The sequence below is a fragment of the Primulina eburnea genome, unplaced genomic scaffold (genome assembly GCF_022965805.1).
Source record: "Primulina eburnea isolate SZY01 unplaced genomic scaffold, ASM2296580v1 ctg128_ERROPOS2300000, whole genome shotgun sequence".
NCBI lineage: Eukaryota > Viridiplantae > Streptophyta > Magnoliopsida > Lamiales > Gesneriaceae > Primulina > Primulina eburnea.
Window position 1 is genome coordinate 162440 of NW_027330812.1, and position 26242 is coordinate 188681.

Consider the following 26242-nt stretch of genomic DNA (forward strand, 5'->3'; position numbering starts at 1 on the left):
AATACCTTGCTGAGCTGCCTGTCCTGGCCAAACCGTTGCAGGTGAGCCCTTTGTTGGTATATTTATCTGCCACCGAGGGAGCTGTGAGTTCGGTCCTTGTCAAGTGGGAGGGATCAACTCAACAGCCATTCTATTATGTTTCACATGCACTCAAGGGGGCAGAGATCAGATATTCAGGGTTGGAAAAAATTGGCTTTGGCTTTATGTGATGACAGCGAGGCGCTTGAGATCCTACTTCCTATCTCATCCAATGTGTTGCTAACTAACGTCCATTGGGCGAATCCTCACTCATTCCCAAATAGTCTGGCCGTTTGGTAAAATGGACTATGAGCTGGGAGAGTATGACATCCAGTATGAACCCAAGAACAGCTATCAAAGCACAGCCTTAGCCGATTTCTGGCTGAAACTGTGCATCAGGAGAACGAAGACCCTTGGAAGGTGTATGTGGATGGTTCCTCGTCGAAGGATGGAAGTGGGGTGGGGAGTAGTACTGATTTCACTAGCTAGGGAGGAAGTGAAGTTGGCTGTAAGGTTGGACTTTCGAGCATCCAATAATGAGGCAGAGTATGAGGCTGTTGGCAGGACTTCGAGCAGCCAGAAATGTGGGAGCTACCCGGGTAACTTATTTTTCTGACTCACAGTTGGTAGCACAACGAATGAAGGGGATGTATGATGTGAAAGATGAGAGAGCTTATTGAGTATGCTCGATAAGTGGACAGCGTCAGAGAGAAATTCACAGAGATTACATTTTGAATATATTCCCAGGAAAGAAAATGAAAAGGCAAACACTCTAGCCCAATGGCTGGAACATAGGAAGTTGGAAGACTAGAGAGGTGGTCTTTCAAATTGAACTCACACCTCACCTGAGTCCACCGCAGTTGAGCAGGAGGAGGACTGGAGGACTGACATAATTGATTACCTGAAAGAGGGAAAGCTTCCTGCTGACCCTCGCGGAGTTTGTAAGTTGAAGGCAAAGTGTTCACTTATGTGATGATCAGAGAAGTGTGTATAGAACGTCTTTTGAAGGGCCGCTTTTCGGTGCTTGAGTTACCAATAGGCTGATTATGTGCTCCAGAAGTTCACGAGGGATGTTGTGGAAACTCATTTGAGGCTTATGCATTGGCAAGAAAAGTGCTGCTCGCGGTTATTCTTGGCCCTCCGTGCTGCATATGCTCAAGAGTTAGTGATGTCTTGTGATAGTTGTCAACGCCATGCCCGGTTGCATCACCGGGCGGCCGCGGCAATGAAGGCTGTCACAGCTCTTGTCCTTTTGACCAGTGGGGAATATATATTGGGGCCTTTTCCTACAGCTCATGCCCAGAAGAAGTTCTATTGGTAGCAGTTGACCTTTTCTCAAAATGGGTAGAAGCAGAGCCTCTGGCCAGAATCACTGGGAATGACGTCCTGAAGTTCTTGTGGAAAAGTATGTATGCAGATATGGGTACCTAGGAAACTGATATCCTATAAAGGGATACAGTTCCAAGGGGCAAGGATCCAAGCTTGGTTGTAAAGAGATGAAGATCCAACCAAGTCTTTACCTCTGTAGCTTACCCGCAGAGTAACGGTCAGGTGGAGGTGACTAATCGGACACTGGTGCAGGGTCTAAAGGTTCGACTTGGCAAAGCTAAGGGCAATTGGGTGGATGAGCTACAAATTCTTATGGGCATACCGAACCACTCCGAGGAAGGAACTAAAGAAACTCCTTTCAATTTGGTCTACGGTATTAGGCAGTGCTCCGGCTGAAGATTGGGTTGGAATCGGCAAGGGTAGTGTTTATGAGGGGATTAATGATACGAGACGCGATACTGACCTTGATCTTTTGAAAAAAAGAGAGAGGCCGCAACATTCATATGGAAGTTTATAAAAACCGCATTGCAAAAGTCGTATAATCGGGAGTCATTCAGAGAAACTTCCAGGTAGGTGACTTGGTCCTGAGGAAGGTGCAAGAAGAGCAGAGAGGAAAGTTGGATCCAAAGTGGGAGGGTCCCTTCAAAGTGATCGAGAGGCTGAGCTCTGGAGCCTATTACTTAGAGAATGCGCAAGGCAAGGCATTGAAGAGGCCCTGGAACGCTTATCACCTTAGAAAATATATCCTTGAATTTGATTGTTGATGTATTTCATTTAGAATTTTCTTATGTAATCATTTGGAATTAATAAAATTTTGTTCTTGTTTTTATTCATGAACGTTGTTGTAGGGAAGAAAATAAAAAAATTTGATTTTCCTATTTAGGCTGTGCCTAGTAGAGGAGCAGAGTTGGGGTGGGGAGAAAATTTATTTTCCTACTAAGGCATCAACTAGTAGAGGAGCAGAGTTTGGAAGAAGAGGAGAAATTTTATTTTCCTACTAAGGCATCACCTAGTAGAGGATTAAAGTTTGGAAGAAAAGGAGAAATTTTATTTTTCTACTAAGGCACGCCTAGTAGAGGGGCAGAGTTGGAAGAAGAGAAAAAAATTTTATTTTCCTGCTAAGGTATCACCTAGCAGAGGAGTTAGAGTGTGCGGTATTGAATTTTTATTTTCCTACTAAGACATCGCCTAGTAGAGGAGCAGAGTTTGGAAGAAAAGGAGAAATTTTTTATTTTTCTACTAAGGCATCGCCTAGTAGAGGATCAGAGTTTGGAAGAAGAGAAAAAAATTTTATTTCCTTGCTAAGAACTACACTAGCAGAGGAGGTTAGCAGTCATATGTAGCGAGCACCCTCTGGAGTCTCTCTCAGTCCAGCACATGCATTCTGCACATTCAACTCCCTCTGTCTAGCACACGCCTTCTACCCATGCATCTCCTGACGTTTCTGGCACTCGTCCTGGTGATCTCAATAGATCCAGATCTAGCACCAGTTCTCCTATGCGTACGGGTCCTAGAGTCCACTTTGGACTCAATCCTTCCCGCCGCCCATCACCGTTGGAGAATTGTTTCGAGCGGCGACTGACTTTGTTGGAGGATTCCGTTACGTTCATGCATGTTAGGATGTCTGCAGAATTTCTTGAGACCAGAGTATCTATCAGGAGTATAAATCAAGCTCTAATTGACTTGAAATCGAGTTTGACTGAACAGATTAGAGCTGGTTTTGCTGAGATGAGGTCTAACATGCTTGTGCAGCATGACAGAGATTATAGCATAGCCTATACCAGAGGGCGGAAGAGGAAAGCATCCGAGGCAGATTTTGGTGAGTTAATTTTATTAATTATATTTATGTTTATATAATATAATGATTTAGTACAAATCTCATAATTGTTTTAATTTGTTTAATGTGCGCTTTTAGGTGTGGATGATAATCTGGCGAGGGAAATTGGCAGTACTAGCCAAACACTACATATATTTGAGCCTATCTTCCGGTCATTACAGAGGAGTCCTCAGAAGGTGAGTTAATGCACTTTTTGATTTGATATTTATGTATAGTATATTAAACAACAAACTTTTTTTTAGATATTCAAGTTACTCCGGATTCGTGTAAGTCAGGTGGCGAGGCGACCACGTCGAGAGGTTATTACAGTAACTTTGTCTATTCATATTTGCATTAAAGTTGTTATTATTTTAATTTGTTGAATATACGCTGTTAGGTATGGCTGATAATTTGGGTAGGGAAATTGGCAATAGTAGCCAAACCCAACAGATATTTGAGCCTAACCTTCAAGACATTCTAGAGGAGTCCGCATGAGGTGAGGTAATGCACATTTTTTATATTTATATTTTTGTATAGTATATTAAACAATATACTTTATGTTTTTAGATATTCAAGTGACTCCAGATGCGCGTATGTCAGGAGGCGAGGCGACCACGTCGAGAGTTTATTAAACTATACCTTGTTTATTGTTCATATTTGCATTAAAGTTGTTACAACTGATCATTTTATATATGCCGGTGTGAGGTCACTTGCGGAGACCGTGACACTGAAGGTAAACAACTCGCTTGCGCGAGTTAGGGCCTCGATGCTCGACCGTTCGCCCAGTAGGATTCGAGGTTTTTACGCCGAATATGAGAAGTCGTTCTACGGGCCCATGGCTATCGCAAACTCGCGTGTCACTTTCTTTGTAAGCTTTTAAATAAATTGTTATAAAGTTTAAATTTGTAGAGAACTTCTTTTAAAACATTGAAAACATTTTGTTATATTGAATTCAGCACATCGGCGAAGCTCTCCTGGTTGTTTGATGGATGCAGATCCGACATCCTGAAGTGATGTCGGCAGACGATTCATTGATGGACAGACATTTCTATGGTGCGATCTCAGTTTTGGCCGAAGCTAAAGATATCGATTTCAACATAAATCTGGCACCGATTGTGAGCAAAGTCAAAGTTAGTGATCCAGAATGGCCGTGTATTTCGTGGGAAAAGGCACGAAGAATTCTCATCCCTGTCTACACAGATCGGCGCTGGTTTTTGCTAAAACTCGTGACAGAGGTGAATAAGTGCATTATATATGACTTGCAGCGAAGGCACGATCCCAAATTCAAAGATCTGAATGAAGAAATAGAGCCTATACTTATAAACGCTGCTCGTTTGCTATCCATTGTTGGGAACAACCCACACCCCGAGAGGCCATGGAATATAAACTATGTGATGAATTCCGTGCCAAGATTATACAGTACGTTGTCAAGTTTCTATTTAAAATATAATAACTTCATTATTCATTTTTTTAATATTACAATAAATATTAACTTCTCATTTTTTCTTTTTTCACAGTGAAGATTCGGGAGCATTTGTATTAGCTGTTGCTGGATACTTTGTCTAAGAAGAGCGCGTAAGTATTACTAACTTTAGATGATAGATTAGTATCTGAGTTTAGATATTTTTTAGCTTGTAATATTTTCCTTAATGATTGGTGATTATTGTGATGTATTGGACAATTTTATGTCATTATTGGAACATCGTTTCTTATGTAATTATTTGGTCTTTTTTTTTGTCGACCACTCTCGGTTTTGGTCGACTAGTAGACTTTTTTGGATGGTCGACCATTACCTTTTATGGTTGGTCGACCATTACCTTCTATGTCATTGTTGGTCGACCATTACCTTTTAGCTTGTAAATTTATGTCATTGTTGGTCTACCATTACCTTTTATAGTCGACCATTATATTTTGTTGGTCCACCACCACTGTCCTTTTGGTCGACCATTTTGGGGTTTTAGGGGTTAAGGGTTTAAAGGTTTAGGGTTTAGGGTTTTAAGGGTTTAGAACCGTAAATTAATAATTCATCATATAAAAAACATATGAATCGTGGAATCACAATCCAACTATTATGTTATATTTAAAAAAAATTATAATTTCAAGATTATGTTATATATTTTAATTTCCATATGAATCACTTCGTCAAAATCTCAGTATTTTGTTACATTATAAAAAACATGATTATGTTATATGTTTTAAGTTAAATGTGAATCGTGGAATCAAAATCGAACTATTATGTTTTATTTTAAAAAAAATTTCATAATTTCAAGATTATGTTATATATTTTTATTTACATATGAATCACTTCGTCAAAAACTCAGTATTTTGTTACATTATAAAAAACATGATTATGTTATATGTTTTAAGTTAAATGTGAATCGTGGAATCACAATCGAACTATTATGTTATATTTTAAAAAAAAAATATTCATAATTTCAAGATTATGTTATATATTTTAATTTACATATGAATCACTTCGTCAAAATCTCAGTATTTTGTCACATTATAAAAAACATAATTATGTTATATGTTTTAAGTTAAATGTGAATCGTGGAATCACAATCGAACTATTATGTTATATTTAAAAAAAATCATAATTTCAAGATTATTTTATATATTTTAATTTACATATGACAATCTTTCATCAAAACTCAGTATTTTGTTACATTATAAAAAACATGATTATGTTGTATGTTTAGTTAAATGTGAATCGTGGAATCACAATCAAACTATTATGTTATATTTTTAAAAAAAAATATTCATAATTTCAAGATTATTGTTATATATTTTAATTTACATATGATTCACTTCGTCAAAATCTCAGTATTTTGTTACATTATAAAAAACATGATTATGTTATATGTTTTAAGTTAAATGGGAATCGTGGAATCACACTCGAACTATTATGTTATATTTTGAAAAAAAAAATTCATAATTTCAAGATTATGTATATATTTTAATTTACATATAATCACTCGTCAAAAACTCAGTAGTTGTTACATTATAAAAACATGATTATGTTATATGTTTTAAGTTAAATGTGAATCGTGGAATCACAATCAAACTATTATGTTATATTTTTTTAAAAAATCATAATTTCAAGATTAGTTATATATTTTAATTTACATATGAATCACTTCGTCAAAATCTCAGCATTTTGTTACATTAAAAAAAAAAAACAGGATATATGTTAGTGGAATGACAATCGAACTATTATGTTATATATTTAATAATGGAGATGTGTCACGATATGCCAACAAAAAATATGAATCGACATTGCATTACCTTACATGTTTTTAATTTATATGAAAACGGAATCCTACTCTCACAACTATCTTAATTTCACAATTATGTTACATATTTTCGACAATTATTAGTATCTATTTAAAAAAAAAAAAACTAATGTCGACGTTCAAGCTCATGGTCGACCATCAGGATGGTGGACCATGAGCTTGATGGTCGACCAAGAAAAATAGTGGTCGACCATCAACTAATGATCGACCATGAGTTTGTAACGTCGGCCAAAATAAACTTATGGTCTACCAATCAAGCTAATGATCGACCATTAGGCTCATGATCGAACAAAAAAAAAACTTTGGTCGACCCTCAAGCTATCTCTTGCTGAAATCACCGATCGAAGGAATTCTGTTTTGTTTCTTCTGCCAACTCTCTTCTCTAACAAAGGAGGCAACACCAATGGAAAATTAATGTTGTGTGGCCATTCATTTTCTTCCGGAACGGGATACACAGTCTCTGAGTAAGCCATGCACCATTACATTGTAGAATAGTACTCTAAACACATATCATATAAATCAATCTTCGCTAACCAACTAGCTGCGATGGCATGAGCACATGGGATTCTATCAATATCAAAAACTCGACATGTGCATCTTTTTGATTCGAGTCCACTATGGCCGAATGTCCACGACTCCAAACATCAAACTCCAGACGTCCTAATTCAAAACTTGTATTCCTTGGGCATCTGTGAACCTACTACGAAGAATCCCCTCGATCGTAGGGGTCAAGTTAGCGTTACTTGCAATTGATGCGTGGCGATATCGGGCAAACCAAGATGAGGCCAGTTTCTGCAAAGAATCTAAGAGTGCAATGATTGGCAGCTTCCTTTCTTCAAGTAGTCTAGCATTGATCGACTCAACCCCGTTCGTCGTCATAATATTGTAACGGGTCTTTGGACAATACGCTCGAGTCCATCTATCAAGTGAGTCTCTCTCGTCCAAATATTGCGCTGCCTCAGGATATCTATTTCTAAAATCATTGTATGCAATATCAAACTCGAAATTTTATAAATTTTAGCAATGTGCAAAAACATTTCGGTTGCACCCTTATTTTTGCATCTAGCCTTCAGGTTTTGGGATAAATGCCACGTACAATGACCATGATGCGCATTTCTATAGACAGTAGAAACCGCATTAATGATCCCCTGATGCCTGTCAGAAATTATCACCAATTCATCCTCGTCAGGTACTACTTCTAACAACTTCATTAAAAACCAACTCCACGAAGAAGTACACTCGACATCTACGATTCCCCACGCCAAAGGATATTGGTGATAATTTCCATCTTGTGCCGATGCCACAAGTAAAACACCATTATACTTGTCCTTCAACCACGTACCATCAATTGATACAACTTTTCGCATACTTCGATATCCTCTAACGCATGCACCAAAAGCAAGAAACATATACTTGAATTGATTTTCCTCGTCGACAAATATGTCTGTTATGCTTTCTCGATTCATCTGCTCAACCATGTGCAAATAACAACTCAATTTAGTAAAACTCTGCGTAGGATCACCTTTCAACATATTGTCTGCTAGTTCTTTCCTTTCCAAGCCTTGTAGTATGATATATCAGCATTCATACTATTGTGCATCATCGCCATCACCGCTTTTGGTACCATTGGCACTGGATGACCTTGGAAATTATCCACTAACATATCACGAACAACAGCAGAACTCGCTCCACGGATTCTCTTTCGTCTCCCAGTCAAACCACATGTATGTGTATTGCAATATGTTCTAATGGAGAATGCACGTGAATCATTCTTAATCAAAGAGGTCCAGATTCTCCACTTACAATCAGACACTACATATTTTACGGCGTACACCTTTTGACTACTTTTAACCGTCTCAAATTCAAAGCAAGCTTCCAAACTTATTCTAATTAGCTCTTTTTTCACTGCTTCTCAGTTTGGAAACTCTTGACCAACAAACAAGTTTGAACCATCCGTGAATGAAAATGTGTCATTATCAATATCCACATCCGCATCCAAATTTGCGTCATTTCTCTGAACCAAATTTGCCTCAACCTCAATTGCGTCATTACGTGCTTCGTCATATAACTCGTCTGTGTTACTACGATCCACATGCATGGAATCCACATTATGCGCTTCGTCGAAAAAACCACTGCTATTATTACGATCCACAAAACAATATTCAAGTGAAAATAATCATCAAAATGACTCTGTTCGTTAATATTGCAATTGTTTTCAATAATACCATATCCGTGCACATTATCAAAAGAAGCAACACATTCAATTTCAACTTGAAGCACTTGCCTACTTCTCGGACAACCAAGATACAAATATGCTTTAAAATCATGGTCATTCTCTATATAAATTGGTTGAATGTTGCACGGCAATTCTAGAAGATAACTCAACCTCAAGTTGGCAGTGTCTTTTACTTTCCCAGCTCTATATAGTTCACTTTTTAAATTTTCAAAATAACAATATCATCATCCACTGGAATAGCAATAAACTTTGCATTGGCCCCTGGATTCCATTTATAAACCAGCCCCTCTGTCACTTCACATTTCCCATCAAATGAACAACAATAACGGTTGGCATATCTACAAAGTGCACAAACAAATATGATAATTATAATGAGCAAAATGATTTAATAACAAAAAAAAAATTACGCACATGGTCGACCAAAAATTAGTTGGTCGACCAAGAAATTATGTCGGGTCGACCAAGATGATCACGGTCGACCCGGCAAACACAACAACTTGGTCGACCATTAAGAGTGTGGTCGACCATGAAAAAATTTTCTTTGGTCGACCAGGAAGCTTATTGATCGACCAACTTAATTTGGTTTGGAAAATATTATTCATTTTAATTTTGGTCAATTTTGGTCGACGAAAAAAGCAATGAGCGACACAAATTATTCATCTTAATTTTGGTCGATAGCTGCATGAAATGAAGAAAACAATGAACTGGTTCAAAGAAAATGGAGCAAACTTACTGTATTTTTCAAATAGAGACGAATTGGTCTTCAAATACTGAAGAATGAGGGCAACATATGCGGGAGTAGATTTAGATCTGGATCTGAGGAATGAGCGCAACAATGCCTGAGCAACAACAGTGTCAATTTCGATTTAATGTATCGCGGAAGAGGTAGATGGGGTAGATGAGTTCTTTAAATTTGGGAAAAGCTGATAATTGGGAAAAATGTGCGTCGAATGAGAAGAAAGAGAAGACAACAATTAATTTAAAAAGTTAGAAAGTTAATTAAGGTTTAATTTACTAATCAAAAGTCAACTTCTTCTTTTTTTTTAAAAAAAAGTCAGACTCCTTGTTTTTTAAATCATTCATGTCTTAATCCTATTTTTAATTGGCCCGTGTTTCTTCCATTCGAACTACTCAGTCCCTACAGCGTTTGACTCCATTTTCTGCCCGCTAAATCTAGTTTCGTACTTTACTGGTACGCTTAAGCTCCGTTTGGTACGTGTGACATTAGGATAAGTAATGATTAATAATTATAGTAATTAAAAAATGAGATATATATATTAATAATATGATATGATAAATAAAATGGTGTTTGATATGATTTTAAAATGAGGGATTAATTTTGTAAATTTTATTGTAATGATCAAAATGACCCAAATACTAATAAAATATATATATTCTTAAAATAATTGGATAGATAGTTAAATATTTATAATTATAATTTACATTTATTAAAATTAATTTAAATATATTTATTAGAAATAAATTTGTATGCATTTATTTCTAATAATTAAAATAGCATATTTTAAATGTTAATGTTAAATAAAATTTTAGTAATAATTACAATAGTTTGTTTTTCTTAAAATAATTATAAATATTTTTAAAATAATTTGATAGATAATTAAATATTTATAATTAATAATTAAAATAATAATAATATTTTGAATATTAATTTTAATGTTAAATAAAGTTTAGTGATATTATAATATTATTATTTTTAAATAATTATGAATATTCTTAAAATAAATAAATAGATAATTAAATATTTATAATTATAATTTATGTTTATTAAAAATAATTTAAATATATTATTAGAAATATATTTGAAAATATTACTGTAATCATTAAACACAGTAAATCAGAATTTAATAAATATTTATTTTCATAAGAGATAATAGGATAAAAATGTATTTCTGGTGTGTTGATGACTTATCCCACTTAATTTGTTAGATTAATAATCAAATAATTAATCATAAAATTAGGTCTTAAATTGAGTCAAAATGATTATTAATATATCTTAAAATTTTAACCGAACATTAGATAAGTATGTGATTAATCATCTATCCTTATTTAATCACATCAATCAAACACACCAGAGTTTTAAAGTTTGCATTTTTGAATCCGAAAAGTGTCCACGAGAGAGAGGAGAGTGCGTTTGATGATACTCGAGGCTCGAATCTCACGCTCTTATTTTGTAAAAGAAGAGATTTCGTTGACGAATTTGAACGGACATAGCATACATACATAATGAAATAGTACCAAGTACGGGGTACAATTGTTTAAAAAGTAATAATAAGAAGAAAATATCTGAATATGGAATTAATTCTTTATTAAAATGTATAAACTATACACAATATTACGAGTTTTAATATGATTTTAAATACATATATTATCTGTGAGATTCCGAAATTGTTATAAAATACTAACATAAAAAAATTCTCCATTATTCATACTTATTTTCAATAAAATGTGTACTTAACAGTTGAATATACGATGAATTACTAGTAATTGAATTTTTCAATAATCTTGAAGAGTAACAAATGAGTAACCTTTTAATTTTGTATATTATATCATGTCAAACAATGAAATAATAGATAAGAAAAGATTATAATAAATTTGGGCTCCGATAACCCTTTTTTTTCCTTGTCAAAGGTTCAAAAAAATTTAAATGACTATGATATCTCAGGAATGAACCCATCAAGATCAGGTAACCCATCAAGATCTCCCAAACTCCCGGCCCATCTCTAGGGCCCACAGGTTAAGGGCCCATGAGCAGCCTAGGTATTCTCCTATAAATACCAGGTTTGAGTATTCAGTTAATTCATTAACTATATTGTTTTCAGTAACACCCTTAGCTGCTCCCCCCATATATCCTCAGTCACTAAATTGAGCGTCGGAGGGGCTACGCCACGACACTCTCCTGGCCCCCTGTTAACGGTATTTTTCGTGATTTCAGGCTCGGGACAATTTCAAAACCCTGCGTCTTTACTAGTGACACTTGTTGGAAGCGGACCCCAAATTTCCCGTTAGTATCACTTGGCACTGTCTGTGGGAAACTTTGAGTTGAGACATAGAGATGGTAGGGAAAAGAGGGAGTGTAAGAGCCATCTCAGCATCATCGCGTCCTCGGAAGGAACCCGAACCATCTCATGCTGAGGCAAGACAGGAACAACCGCATCTTGAGACGAACAACCTCGTCAAGAGACAAGAACTGAACAGCCCATTCACGAGACGCGGGTCGAGCAAACCCGTCCCAATGAGAATGTGGGGAACTTGACCCTGGAACAGCTGGGCCAATTTATCACCCGAACTGTGGATGAGGCCCTGAAAAAGAATCAAGAATCTATCTTTGTAAAGGAACAGGCGCCCGACAGGAGCGTGAAGAAAATGTTGAAGTCCACCAGAGCAGGGTTGAAATGACGCAACCCCCTCAAAGTGGAGAGATTAGTGAGATGGGGGAGATGTGGAAGGAGATACGGAGATTGAGGGAGCAGGTAGGAAGCAAGGCGCCAGTACCCAAGAGAAGAAGCCCTTTTTCATTATCCATCTTGGAAGAAGGGCTTCCCCCAAATTTCCGACAATCGAGCGTTGGAGAATATGACAGATATACAGACCCCGAAGAACACTTGGGGAGATTTGAGAATGCGGCTCTGTTGCACCAAAATTCAGATGGGGTCAGGTGTAGGGTATTTTTGGGCACGTTGGTGAGGTCAGCCCAGCAATGGTTTAATACCCTGCAGCCCAACTCCATACAGTCTTTTGAGGATTTGCTACAGCTTTCTTGCACAGATTTGCCAGGAGCAAGAGGCAACAGAAGAATTATTTGAGAATTTTTGTGATGAAACAACAAGAGGCTGAAACTTTGCGAGAATTTTTCCGGCTTTTCAACAATGTAGCGCTGGAAATACCAGAGGCCATTCCTGACATCATGATAAGTGCCTTTACCTAGGGGCTTAGAGGAGAAGAGTACTTTAAATCATTAGTGAAGAAACCTCCATCAAGTTATGATGATTTGTTATCTCGGGTGGAAATATATGTAAACTTGGAAGATGTCCAATGGTACAAAAGGATGGAAAACCGACCCGGAGGGAGTAGGGTGGAGGGAGCCGAGAGAGGAGGTAAGAAGAGAGGTGCAGGTGATAGGGAGGAAGACAGAACCAGAAATAGAGGACAATTCTCTTCATATGTTCCTTTGAATATGAGTCGGGATAAGGTGATGGAGGTGAGGGAGTCAGGGAAGAGGGATGAGAAGTCGCAGAGGGTTGAGAGCAGTGCTCGACCTCCGCCGCGGGGTAGACAAGAAGGATCCTCGTCCATGAGTGAACTGAGATCTCGCCCATCTTCTAGGCGGGGTCGAGGCCCACCGTGGATACATCAGAGGATCGAGGAGCCGAGGAGAGAAGGTCGAGGTCAGGATGTCCATCGGGATCCCGCGGAACCGAGAAGGGGAACGAATGAGGATAACCACCCTACGAGAGGAATGATTCATATGATCTCGGGGGTGCTACTGATGGGGATTCCGGGCTAGCGCGAAAGGCACATGGCAGGAGGTTGGAGAATTTTGAAATATCTAAGGGTGGAGACTTACCCTAGGATCCTGTCATCAGTTTTGGACCATATGACCTCCGAGGCATTGTGGCTCCTCATAACGATGCCTTGGTATTAACGACCACTGTTGCCAATTACGATGTGGCACGAATCTTTATTGATAATGGAAGCTCTGTTATTATCCTGTTCAAGAGAACTCTTGATCAGATGAAGGTGGAGGGATTTGATTTCGAGCCAATCTCTACTCCTCTATATGGAATTGCAGGACATGTCATCCCGTCGCTTGGTCAGTTTGTCCTTCCTCTATCTTTGAGACATGAGCCTCGGCGGGTAACAAAGATGACAACATTTACTGTGGTGGACACCCCATCTGCTTACAATGGAATTCTGGGGCGACCAGCCTTAAAGGATTTCAGAGCTGTAGCATCCACGTATCATCAGAAGTTGAAGTTTCCTGTAGGAAAGGAGTTTGGAGTCTTATGCGGTGACCAGAGGGTCGAGCGTCGGTGTTATGAGGGGATAGTGAAAGAAGAGGGGAAGAGGGCGCGTGTAGAGGTCAATATGATTAGAAGAGGGCGAAGCGGGTTGCCCGTGGCAGTGAAGGAGGTTCATGAGGTGATAGATAGGAAGCTGGAAATCGTGACATTGGGGCCCAACAAGAAGACGATAAGAATAGCCCCCGACCTTGACCCAGAGGTCAGGGATGAAATCATTACTTGTTTACAGGCTAATCTCAGCGAATTCGCTTGGTTAGCTCAAGAGCTCACAGGGACGAGCCCAGATGTAACAGAACACCCATTAAAAATCTTACCAAATTCTCGTCCCGAGAAAGATATAGTTATAAAGAAAGAGGTGGGGGAGTTGCTCAATGCTGGGCACATCGAGAGGTGCAGTTTCCTACTTGGCTCTCGAATGTCGTTCTTGTTCCGAAGAGTTCATGGAAATGAAGGATGTGTGTGGACTTCAGAGACCTTAACAAGGCATGTCCTAAAGATTGTTATCCTTTGCCCCGGATAGATCGGTTGGTGGACTCCGCAGCAGGGCATCAATATCTGTTCATGCTGGACGCTTATCAGGGACACCATCAAATTCCCTTGGCTGTGGAGGACCAAGATAAAGTGAGTTTCATCACCTCTGAAGGAACTTTCTGCTACGTGGTCATGCCCTTCGGACTCAAAAATGCCGGAGCCACGTATCAATGATTGATGGATAGAGTCTTTTCTAAACAGGTGGGAAGGAACGTCGAAGTGTATGTGGACGACATCATGGTAAAGTCTAAGGATTCAACCCAGCTAGTACCTGACTTAGTGGAGACCTTTTCCACCCTCAGGTCTTATGGGCTGAAGTTGAATCCTCAGAAGTGTATCTTTGGGGTGAAAAGTGGGAAGTTTTTGGGTTATATGGTGACAGAGAGGGGGATTGAGGCTAACCCCAAGAAAGTTGAAACTATCCAAGATATGGTCTCTCCCCGGGGACCCAAAGATGTTCAGCTGTTGACAGGGAGGATTGCTGCATTGGCACGTTTTATCTCGAGGTCCGCCTACAGAAGTTTACCATTCTTCCGGACTTTGAGAAAGGCAAAAAAAATTGAATGGGATCCAGCCTGCGAGAAAGCGTTTGAAGAGTTGAAAAAATACCTTGCTGAGCTGCCTGTCCTGGCCAAACCGTATGCAGGTGAGCCTTTGTTGGTATATTTATCTGCCACCGAGGGAGCTGTGAGTTCGGTCCTTGTCAAGTGGGAGGGATCAACTCAACAGCCAGTCTATTATGTTTCACATGCACTCAAGGGGGCAGAGATCAGATATTCAGGGTTGGAAAAATTGGCTTTGGCTTTAGTGATGACAGCGAGGCGCTTGAGATCCTACTTCCTATCTCATCCAATTGTGTTGCTAACTAACAGTCCATTGGGCAGAATCCTCACTCATTCCAATATGTCTGGCCGTTTGGTAAAATGGACTACTGAGCTGGGAGAGTATGACATCCAGTATGAACCAAGAACAGCTATCAAAGCACAAGCCTTAGCCGATTTTCTGGCTGAAACTGTGCATCAGGAGAACGAAGACCCTTGGAAGGTGTATGTGGATGGTTCCTCGTCGAAGGATGGAAGTGGGGTGGGAGTAGTACTGATTTCACTAGCTAGGGAGGAAGTGAAGTTGGCTGTAAGGTTGGACTTTCGAGCATCCAATAATGAGGCAGAGTATGAGGCTGTTGGCAGGACTTCGAGCAGCCAGAAATGTGGGAGCTACCCGGGTACTTATTTTTTCTGACTCACAGTTGGTAGCACAACAGATGAAGGGGATGTATGATGTGAAAGATGAGAAGCTTATTGAGTATGCTCGATAAGTGGACAGCGTCAGAGAGAAATTCACAGAGATTACATTTGAATATATTCCCAGGAAAGAAAATGAAAAGGCAAACACTCTAGCCAAAATGGCTGGAACAATAGGAAGTTGGAAGACTAGAGAGGTGGTCTTTCAAATTGAACTCACACCTCACCTGAGTCCACCCGCAGTTGAGCAGGAGGAGGACTGGAGGACTGACATAATTGATTACCTGAAAGAGGGAAAGCTTCCTGCTGACCCTCGCGGAGTTTGTAAGTTGAAGGCAAAGTGTTCACATTATGTGATGATCAGAGAAGTGTTGTATAGAACGTCTTTTGAAGGGCCGCTTCTTCGGTGCTTGAGTTACCAATAGGCTGATTATGTGCTCCGAGAAGTTCACGAGGGATGTTGTGGAAATCATTTAGAGGCTTATGCATTGGCAAGAAAAGTGCTGCTCGCTGGTTATTCTTGGCCCTCCGTGCTGCATGATGCTCAAGAGTTAGTGATGTCTTGTGATAGTTGTCAACGCCATGCCCGGTTGCATCACCGGGCGGCCGCGGCAATGAAGGCTGTCACAGCCTCTTGTCCTTTTGACCAGTGGGGAATATATATTGTGGGGCCTTTTCCTACAGCTCATGCCCAGAAGAAGTTCCTATTGGTAGCAGTTGACTATTTCTCAAAATGGGTAGAAGCAGAGCCTCTGGCCAGAATCACTGGGAATGACGTCCTGAAGTTCTTGTGGAAAGTATAGTATGCAGATATGGAGTACCTAGGAAACTGATATCCGATAAAGGGATACAGTTCCAAGGGGCAAGGATCCAAGCTTGGTGTAAAGAGATGAAGATCCAACAAGTCTTTACCTCTGTAGCTTACCCGCAGAGTAACGGTCAGGTGGAGGTGACTAATCGGACACTGGTGCAGGGTCTAAAGGTTCGACTTGGCAAAGCTAAGGGCAATTGGGTGGATGAGCTACAAATTCTTATGGGCATACCGAACCACTCCGAGGGAAGGAACTAAAGAAACTCCTTTCAATTTGGTCTACGGTAATTAGGCAGTGCTCCCGGCTGAGATTGGGTTGGAATCGGCAAGGGTAGTGTTTTATGATGGGGATAATGATACGAGACGCGATACTGACCTTGATCTTTTGGAAAAAAAGAGAGAGGCCGCCAACATTCATATGGAAGTTTATAAAAACCGCATTGCAAAGTCGTATAATCGGAGAGTCATTCAGAGAAACTTCCAGGTAGGTGACTTGGTCCTGAGGAAGGTGCAAGAAGAGCAGAGAGGAAAGTTGGATCCAAAGTGGGAGGGTCCCTTCAAAGTGATCGAGAGGCTGAGCTCTGGAGCCTATTACTTAGAGAATGCGCAAGGCAAGGCATTGAAGAGGCCCTGGAACGCTTATCACCTTAGAAAATATTATCCTTGATTTGATTGTTGATGTATTTCATTTAGAATTTTCTTATGTAATCATTTGGAATTTAATAAAATTTTGTTCTTGTTTTTAATTCATGAACGTTGTTGTAGGGAAGAAAATAAAAAAATTTGATTTTCCTATTTAGGCTGTGCCTAGTAGAGGAGCAGAGTTGGGGTGGGGAGAAATTTTATTTTCCTACTAAGGCATCAACTAGTAGAGGAGCAGAGTTTGGAAGAAGAGGAGAAATTTTATTTTCCTACTAAGGCATCACCTAGTAGAGGAGTAAAGTTTGGAAGAAAAGGAGAAATTTTATTTTCCTACTAAGGCATCGCCTAGTAGAGGGGCAGAGTTTGGAAGAAGAGAAAAAAATTTTATTTTCCTGCTAAGGTATCACCTAGCAGAGGAGTTAGAGTGTGGCGGTATTGAATTTTTATTTTCCTACTAAGACATCGCCTAGTAGAGGAGCAGAGTTTGGAAGAAAAGGAGAAATTTTTATTTTTCTACTAAGGCATCGCCTAGTAGAGGATCAGAGTTTGGAAGAAGAGAAAAAAATTTATTTTCCTTGTAAAGTATCACCTAGCAGAGGAGTTAGATGGTGGCAGTATTGAATTTTTATTTTCATGCTAAGGTATCACCTAGTAAAGGAGTTAGAGGGTGGCGGTATTGAATTTTTATTTTCCTGCTAAGGTATCACCTAGCGGTGGAGTTAGAGGGTGACCGTGTTGAACTTTTTTTTTCCTGCTAAGATATCACCTAGTAGAGGAGTTAGAGGGTGGAAATATTAAATTTTCAATTTCCTGCTAAGATATCACCTAGTAGAGGAGTTATAGGGTGGGGATGTTGAATTTTTATTTTCCTGCTAAGGGTTCACCTAGCAGAGGAGTTAGAGATTGAGGATGTTGAATTTTTATTTTCCTGTTAAGGTATCACCTAGCGGAGGAGTTAGAGGTTGACGGTGTTGAACTTTAATTTTCCTGCTAAGGTATCACCTAACAGAGGATTTAGAGGGTGGAGATTTTGAATTTTTATTTTCCTCCTAAGATATCAACTAGCAGAGGAGTTAGAGGGTGAGGATGTTGAATATTTATTTTCCTGCTAAGGGATCACCTAGCAGAGGAGTTAAAGGTCAGGGATGTTGAATTTTTATTTTCCTGCTAAGGCATCACCTAGCAGAGGAGTTAAAGGGTGGAGGTGTTGAATTTTTATTTTTCTGCTAAAGCATCACCTAGCAGAGGAGTTAGAGGGTGGGGATGTTGAATTTTTATTTTCCTGCTAAGGTATTACCTAGCAGAGGAGTTAGAGGGTGAGGATATTAAATTTTCAATTTCCTGCTAAGATATTACCTAGAAGAGGAGTTCGTATCATGTCGATTTTATTCACCCTATTGGTTTAAAGGCATCAAAGATAAATTTAGAAGAAGCAGTGTATGCAAACAAAAAATATTCAATACGACGGAAAACGAGTTCGTACATGCTAAAAGTGCGCGGAAAGGAGATAATCAAATGTAAACATCATAAAAGTTGCATAGTACTAAGAAAAGTAAAGCAGTGCAGAAAATAACTAAATATGGCCCGAAGTCATACAATGTCTGCGTAAATGAAAAATAACATAAGTAAAGGAACTCGGCCTAAGAATCGCGGGGGAGACTCGCTGCGAAAGCCTCGAGGTCGATGAAGTCAGTAGGAGCGCCTGGCGGAGGATAGCCCTGAGCCTTGAATAGGCCGACCGCACCCTCGAAACCCACCTCCAGAAAATGACAAGCTTTAGGAGCGCATATATCGTTGAACTCCTCAGACTTGAGGAATTATTTCTTGAATGCAGAGGCTTCGGAAGCGTTTTGAGCCTTAGCATCCTTGAGTTCCCTTTGTATTTGTGCTGCTTCAGCTCGAGCACTCTTTGACTCTTTCTTCAGCCTCTCGTTCTCCTTCGCGTGGTCATCTGTCAGTCGCTGAAGCTCCTGTTTCTCTTTCAAAAGCTCCTGTTTCTCTTTCAGAAGATCATGTTTCTCCTTCAGAAGCTCGTCGCCTTGAGCTTGGGACTCCAAAAGCTCCTTAGCGTGTATCGCTTTCATCTCATCGATAGTAGCCTGGAACTGTTCACGAAGAGCCTGGCCCTCGCGTAAGTCTTGGCAGGCAGAAGATCGAGTGGCGTTGGCACGCTCAACCAACTACCCTAGGTACATCATGCCCTGAATAAGTAGACAAGAGTGAGAAGTAGACAAGAAAATCATACATGTATTGGACATCAATCTAGAGACTAGAAGGAGAAATATACCTCAGTGATGCTGCTGCATGTCCGGCGAGTGAGGTCAAACCACCCCAGTGAATTCATGAACGCTGCATCCGTGTCGGAAGGAAGCTGATACATTATCTTGTGAGCCAACTGAGTCGGACCCCGCCCCACGATGGCCGAATCTGAGGTGTATAAAGGATGTACCCCCGATTCAAGAAGAGGCCCCTCGTCTAACTCGGACCCTTTTGGAGAAGAGACCGATACGATTGAGATCTCAGAAATCTTGCGCTTACCAGGATGCGGGACTGACGGGCTAGGATCAGTGGGCACTTTATTCTTGCTAGACGGAGGAGGGGACTTGGCTCGAGGAGGTGGAGAGGAGGCTCGCTTTGGGACGGAGGAAGATGAGCATGCCTTCTTCTTCGCAGTAGTAGGGGAGCTAGCAGGCCTTTTCGCAGTAGTGGAGCAAGAACATGTTTTCTTCTTCTCAGCAGCAGTGCAGTCTCCCTTTGTGCCTGTCGTGACTACTGGAATGACTGACTTCTGGGGGGCAGAGGATGATGAATTCCCAGCCTTCTTTTTCTCAATCTCGCGGAGCACTGCGGCATTCATGACTCTAACACCTGCAAATAAAAACAGTGAACCGAATGAGAATATTATCAAAGAATACAATAAGCAAAAGAGAAACAGAAAGGGTGAAGAGATGAGAATATCTACCGGCATCCTCCTTCAGCTTAATTTTTGCGGGACTTAACACGTCGTGGCATAGGAGATCTTTAGATAGAAGTTGGGGAATTCTAAAGCATCGATCTCCTAGTACACTCATTATCTCCAAATACTCCTTATCCTTTTTGTAACCCTTGGAAAGTTCAGGTTTGGTGAAATTAAGGTACCAATCGGTATGACAAGTCAATTCTGCGGGTGACTGGATGAAGAAGAAGTATTTTTTCCAGTCCTTAACATGACTGGAAGCTCCCTCGAAAAGCTTATGGCTAGATCGAGAAGTCACATAAAATGGTCCTTCTTTTGATCTGAACAGGACTAAGAAGTAGGAAAAAGTGGTGCAATTCAAAGGGAGGTTTAGGGCCCGGAATAGCACAGCAAAACAACTTAGCAAGCGGAGAGCGTTGGGGGTAAGCAGACCTAGGTGCACCTGATAGTACTTGCTCAATTCTTGGAAGAAATCGCACAAGGGAAAATAGAGACCGACATCGAGGTGGTGCTGAAAGAATGTGTAACAGCCCTTAGGAGCTAGATATGGCCGGTCCTCTGGGCTAGGAATAATGATCTGGTGATATGCAGGAATGTGCCACAACGTCCTAAATTTTGACTCGCTACTAAGAGGGATGTGGGATGACAAATGACCGTACCATAAGTTGTCTGCATTAGGTATGTTCATCTGTTGAGTCACATGGCGAACTTCCTTACCAGGACGACTATGAGTGGTGACTTCTTCCTCAGGAGGATCAAGGGTAAAATCAGGATCAGCTAGGGAAGTCCTACTCTGGCTAGACTAGCTGGACCTGCTAGATTTGCTAGACAAGCTAAACCTCTCGGAGTCACTCGAGTAACTAGACTCGGAATCGGAAGAAACATAAGTGTTATGGATAATAAAACAACAAAAGGAAAGAACTGACCTGGATTAGCAGAGGAAAAATACTCAAGAAGTAGGATCACGAAAGCGAGCACTCGGCGTCCCGCGAGCGTGGAGGGGTGCTCGGGCGAGCAGGCGCTGGGCGAGCTGGGGGTGTGGCGCGCTCGTGCGGGGCTAGGGCGCGTCGGGCGAGGACTTGGCTTGGGCGAGGCAAGCTAGAGGCGTTGGGCGAGCGTGGCACTCGCTCGGGCGAGCTAAGGCGATGGCAAGCATTTGGGCGGGGGCTGGGGGAGTGTATGGGCGAGCTAGAGGCGAGGGCGAGCGTTCATGCATGGCGAGGGCGAGCGGCTATACGAGCATGTAGGCGGGGACACGGCGAGGGTGAGCGGGTAGACGAGTGTATGTGCGGTTGAGGGCGAGGGCGAGCGTTTGGGCGGGGGCTGGACGAGTGTATGGGCGGCGCGGTGAGGGCGAGCGTGTAGGCGGGGGCGAGGCTTGGGCGAGCGTGCTGAGGCAGGGTGAGGCTTGTGCGGTTGAGGGCGAGGGCGAGCGTTTGGGCGGGGGTTGGGCGAGTGTATGGGCGACGCGGCGAGGGCGAGCGGCTAGACGAGTGTATGTGCGGTTGAGGACGAGGGCGCGCGTTTGGGCGGGGGCTAGGCGAGTGTATGAGCGACGCGGCGAGGGTGAGCGTGCTGAGGTAGGGCGAGGCTTGGGCGAGCATGTAGGCGGGGGCGAGGCTAGGGGTCGGTGAGGGGAGACGGTGAGGCTTGGGCGCGGCAAGGCTTGCGCGCTAGTGGAGGGCGCGAGGGCGACGGTGATGGGGGTGGGCCGTGATGGAGGCGAGGTGAGTGGTGGTAAGCGACGAGAGACTATGTGTCGAGGGAGAGCTAGTGAACAAGTTGCAAAGGAAAGTTTTTGTGTGGTAAAAGTGATAAGGACATGAGGAGGTGACTTATATTTATATGGGAGCCAAGGACCAAATCTTTCCTTTGGAACCAGATTGCGATTTGATATCTTTCCTTTTGGAATAGGATCACGATTTGAGAAGGTCGATCCCCGTAATTTTCACAGCGGTATCATTGTTCGTTAACGACAAAAGAAATTAATTTTTCTTGCACGGTATGCTCCCATCACCGATAAAACTAAGGAACACAATTAATCAAACTTTTAACCTATGATTCAGTTCGACTCGGGAGGGGGAAACTGGTGATACCTCAGGGATGAACCCATCAAGATCAGGCCCAAACTCCCGGCCCATCTCTAGGGCCCACAAGTTAAGGGCCCATGAGCAACCCAGGTATTCTTCTATAAATACCAGGTTTGAGTGTTCAGTTAATTCATTCACTATATTGTTTTCAGCAGCACCCTTAGCTGCTCTCCCCATATATCCTCAGTCACTGACTTGAGCGTCGGAGGGGCTACGCCAGGACACCCTCCTGGCCCCATATTAACGATCTTTTTCGTGATTTCATGCTCGGGACAATTTCAAACCTTTCGTCTGTAATAGTGACACTTGCTGGGAGCAGACCTCAAATTTCCCATGAGTATCAGACTAGTTTGTTTTCTCTTGATCTTTATGCCCAAAAATTTATTAAAATGATTCTTTTGAAAAAACAAAGTATAAAGATGATTGAAGCGAGACATAAAATTTTCTGAATTCAGTTGTTGGGTCGAAGTGAGGGAGTAGAACATGATGACGTGGTTTCTCTTCCCAGGTCAAACGATCCAACTCATTAAATGAATTTGGGCTTTTTAGAAGTGGAAATGAGAAATAACTTTGTTGGAGAAGCTTATAAACATACATTTTGGCTCATTGAGTTAATGTCTGTTGGCAGGTATTTGTTTGAATTTAAAAATAAAATTAGCTCAATATTTGTTGTACTCAAACCCAAGAAAGTGTGCAAGAAAGCCCGATAAGTCCTAATATTTTCGGCCAATAGGGTAAAATATTTTAAGCTGCTATCTGGTTTAAATGATTGGAATGATTGATCAAGTCTATGTACTCACACAAATGACCATGAAGTCTACGTACAAACGACGTGAAACATTGGAAATTGTGGGAAGAAATCATAAGAGAGAAATAAGAGATTAGGGAGAACCGCTCAAATCGAAAACAATGTGGGATAAATCAGCTAAACAAGACAACTAACACATCAAACTCAAAACATTAAAGCCTACAAATTTAGTCACACTATTTTAATTATTTTTATCTTTTTATTCCAGATTTTAGCAATGTAATCTATTCTTATTCCAATTTCCAGAAAACTTTATTATATTTTCCATATATGTTTTGTGAATTTCTTGTGATTTGTAAATACATAATCATGGCATAAGTTTATTTCTTCAATTTTCAAATTAATTTCCTTAGCGACATATTTTCTTAGATATTAGAACTAATAATCAAATTAGAAATTAATAGTTGTTTTGTGTTTATAAGTTAGTTGTTTTACATTTTTACTCAATTTGGTCCACTTGCATCTGACATGACCTCATTGATAAACATAAAAATTGTACATTAATTAAATGTTTTATAATATAAATATATAGTTTTTGTTTTATTAAATTTTTAAATATTATATGTTTTATAATAAATTGTATAAAATATAAGTTGTTGTGTAATTATAAGTTTTTACTATTTTTACAGGTTCGATAAAACAAGAATAACCTTGGCGTTGCAAATGGGATTAAGATGATTCTTAGACCTGTAGAAAGTTGATGTTAATATCTACAATATTGGTGGCAAGCATGAGATAAAAATCCTCTCACAATTGGGATCAAATTAAGCAACAATTAAAGTTACCGAACGAGTGGCAGTTTTACCATGCTCTAGTATTTTGACCATATCTCTCAAACTACTTGGTCAAATATTCTGAAAAAAATACCACAACTAGACAACTCAATTATCCACATGTTTCATTTTATGTGAAGAAGAAAATTCGGAGAAGATGCTTGTCAAAAGTGATGTGCAATATAATATTAATTTCTTGGAACACCAATGAAGACTTATGTGTAAAAAATAATATTTTATTTGTGGTTGTCTCCCCAAATTTGGCTATAAATAGGGGTGCATTGTAATGTATTGAGAGATCCCTCATTCTATGAACAAATCTTTGAGTTCATAATATTTCTCTCTATATTTTTCTTTTATTTCTTCATTTAAATATAATTAGCATGTTAATTTCATATTCAAAGTTTTACACTTTGAATAATGAATAGCTAACTTCCTAAAGTTGAGATGATAAGGTGAAGCTCTTGGCATGATAATAAGGTTATTATAAGGTAAGAATCTATGTTTTATATTATTTAATCATTATTTATTGTTTATGTTATATTTATTTCTTTAAGCATTTTTATACCCTACTTATAAGTGGGAGTTTTGATTTATTGTTGCTATATGTTACACTAAATTCTTGGAACCATTTAAATGTTAGTTTGGTATTACCAACCATTTAAAATGGATGCCTTGAGTTATTATATATAAATATATTATAATATTAAATTCTTGGAACCATTTAAATGTTAGTTTGGTTTTACCAACCATTTAACTTGGATTCCTTGATTTATTATATATGAATATATTATAGTATTAATTTATTGGTACCATTTAAATGTTTGTTTGGTTTTACCAACCATTTAAAGTGGGAACCTTGATTTAGTGTTTACAAATATATATAGCACAATAAATACTTGACCACATTTATAAGTTTTGGTATATATTATGTACTTATAAGATTATAATTTATAACATAATATAAATATGATTATTTAATATATTGGAACCATTTTATTAAGTGGATTTCAATATTGTTCGTTAATGTTAACTTTATTAAAATACCAAGAGTGGATCCTTTAATCTCAACTACTTAAATTTAAATTTGAACAATTAAAATTTACCCATTAAAGATTCAATTAAAATTAAAAAGAAACAAAAACAAAAACAAAAAGACATTGTAGTGGACTTGTAATTACCTTAGCTTCCCTGTGGATACGATATTCGGACTCACCGAATTATACTACTTGTGGACAACCTGCTCTTGGGAGTGCAACAATCAAAGTCGCAACAAGTTTTTGGCGCCGTTGCCGGGGAAGTATAATTTAATTTCAAGTCTATTTAATATTGTTTAAAGTTTATTTTTCTTTTTATTGCTTTTGTGTGTTTTTTTTTCTTTTTGTTTTGCATTTGCATGAGCATTTGGTCACGTACACTTAGTGGTCGACTCATTCGAAATAACCCTTTATTTTTACAAAACATGGCGGAAGAACCCATCCAAGAAAATGAAGATGAAATTCAATCTCAACATGATCATGATAGACGAAGAACACTTAGAGATCACATGAATCCTACACGTACTAGTGCACCTTCATGTCTAGTTTTTCCCCCTGATGCATCTCATTTCAATTTTAAGCCTGGTATTATCCAACTTTTACCCAACTTTCATGGCTTAGATTCTGAAAATCCATACATGCATTTACGAGAGTTTGAAGAAGTGTGCAACACATATAATGATCTAAATTGTAGCATGAACACCATTCGCCTTAAGCTTTTTCCTTTTTCTTTAAAAGATAAAGCTAAAACTTGGCTACAAAATCTTAGATCGGGATCCATTCGAACTTGGGATGAATTGCAACAACAATTTTTGAAAAAGTTTTTTCCATCTCATAGAACAAATTCTTTCAAAAGGCAAATCATCACTTTCACTCAAAAACAAGGAGAAACTTTTTATCAGTGTTGGGATAGATACAAAGAATTGCTTAATCTTTGTCCACATCATGGTTTTGAAATTTGGAGAGTTGTTTCTCAATTTTATGAAGGCTTAACACCTAAAGATAGGCAAATGGTTGAATTTATGTGTAATGGAACATTTGAAGATAAAGATCCGAACGAGGCAATTGAGTATCTCGATTCATTAGCTGAAAATGCTCAAAATTGGGACACTATAGGTACAATCGAACCATCAAACAAGATTCAATCTCCTACATCTGGTGGAGGTATGTACACTCTCAAAGATGAACATGATCTTCAAGCTAGATTTACCTCTTTGGCAAGAAAAGTTGAGGCACTTGAATTGAAAAAGAATGGTCAATTAAAATCTGTTCAAGAAATTGTGTGTCACATCTGTGATACAAGTGATCATTTTACAAAAGATTGTCCCACTTTGCCCTCTTTTAAAGAATGTCTCCATGAGCAAGCCAATGTTTTGAACAATTTCAAAAGGCCAAATTTTGAACCATTTTCTCAAAATTACAATCCAGGTTGGCGAAATCATCCAAATTTTAGTTGGAGGAATGATAATGCTGCACAATTTCCGCAACCACATTTTCAAAATCAACAAAATTTTCAAAATTATGCACCTTATGTTCCTCCGCCGAAAAGAAATTTGGAAGATACATTGAATTCTTTCATTGCAAAGCAAGAGTCTATCAATACTCAAACTGCTCAAACC

General features: G+C 39.5%; 3 protein-coding genes across 5 annotated transcripts; 2 read left to right on the top strand and 1 right to left on the bottom strand.

Annotated features, from left to right (window-relative positions):
• The first annotated feature begins 3032 nt into the window (after positions 1-3032).
• On the top strand, positions 3033-4139 carry LOC140820630 (uncharacterized). 3 transcript variants are annotated; one of them, XM_073180934.1, is made up of 6 exons: positions 3033-3166; positions 3263-3360; positions 3427-3483; positions 3561-3664; positions 3731-4031; positions 4120-4139. In XM_073180934.1, exons 1-4 carry the CDS (start codon positions 3076-3078, stop codon positions 3642-3644), a joined length of 330 nt encoding a protein of 109 aa, XP_073037035.1. In that variant the 5' UTR covers positions 3033-3075; the 3' UTR covers positions 3645-3664; positions 3731-4031; positions 4120-4139. The 3 variants fall into 3 exon arrangements, with proteins under 3 accessions (XP_073037035.1, XP_073037034.1, XP_073037033.1); XM_073180933.1 differs by having other exon boundaries at positions 3561-3659; XM_073180932.1 differs by having other exon boundaries at positions 3561-4031.
• A 2977-nt stretch (positions 4140-7116) lies between these two features.
• On the bottom strand, positions 7117-8554 carry LOC140820607 (uncharacterized). Its single transcript, XM_073180912.1, has 4 exons — positions 8397-8554; positions 8081-8201; positions 7492-7922; positions 7117-7429 (listed from the first exon to the last, which is right to left on the bottom strand). The coding sequence occupies exons 1-4, from the start codon at positions 8552-8554 to the stop codon at positions 7117-7119; spliced, it is 1023 nt and encodes a 340-aa protein (XP_073037013.1).
• Positions 8555-16395: 7841 nt separating this feature from the next.
• Positions 16396-16984, top strand: LOC140820608 (uncharacterized). Its single transcript, XM_073180914.1, has 2 exons — positions 16396-16518; positions 16610-16984. The coding sequence occupies exons 1-2, from the start codon at positions 16396-16398 to the stop codon at positions 16982-16984; spliced, it is 498 nt and encodes a 165-aa protein (XP_073037015.1).
• The last annotated feature ends 9258 nt before the right edge of the window (positions 16985-26242 follow it).

What these genes read in the sequence shown, in the direction of transcription:
- LOC140820630 (XM_073180932.1), top strand. Translation starts at nt 3,076, where the DNA reads ATGAGGTCTAACATGCTTGTGCAGCATGACAGAGATTATAGCATAGCC. An exon ending in AGCATCCGAGGCAGATTTTG is followed by an intron (nt 3,167 to 3,262) that starts GTGAGTTAATTT and finishes GTGCGCTTTTAG; the next exon opens with GTGTGGATGATAATCTGGCG. An exon ending in TACAGAGGAGTCCTCAGAAG is followed by an intron (nt 3,361 to 3,426) that starts GTGAGTTAATGC and finishes ACTTTTTTTTAG; the next exon opens with ATATTCAAGTTACTCCGGAT.
- LOC140820607 (XM_073180912.1), bottom strand. Translation starts at nt 8,554, where the DNA reads ATGCATGTGGATCGTAGTAACACAGACGAGTTATATGACGAAGCACGT. An exon ending in AAGGTCATCCAGTGCCAATG is followed by an intron (nt 7,923 to 8,080) that starts GTACCAAAAGCG and finishes ATGGTTGAGCAG; the next exon opens with ATGAATCGAGAAAGCATAAC. An exon ending in AATAAGGGTGCAACCGAAAT is followed by an intron (nt 7,430 to 7,491) that starts GTTTTTGCACAT and finishes CAATGATTTTAG; the next exon opens with AAATAGATATCCTGAGGCAG.
- LOC140820608 (XM_073180914.1), top strand. Translation starts at nt 16,396, where the DNA reads ATGAAGATCCAACAAGTCTTTACCTCTGTAGCTTACCCGCAGAGTAAC. An exon ending in GCAAAGCTAAGGGCAATTGG is followed by an intron (nt 16,519 to 16,609) that starts GTGGATGAGCTA and finishes TACGGTAATTAG; the next exon opens with GCAGTGCTCCCGGCTGAGAT.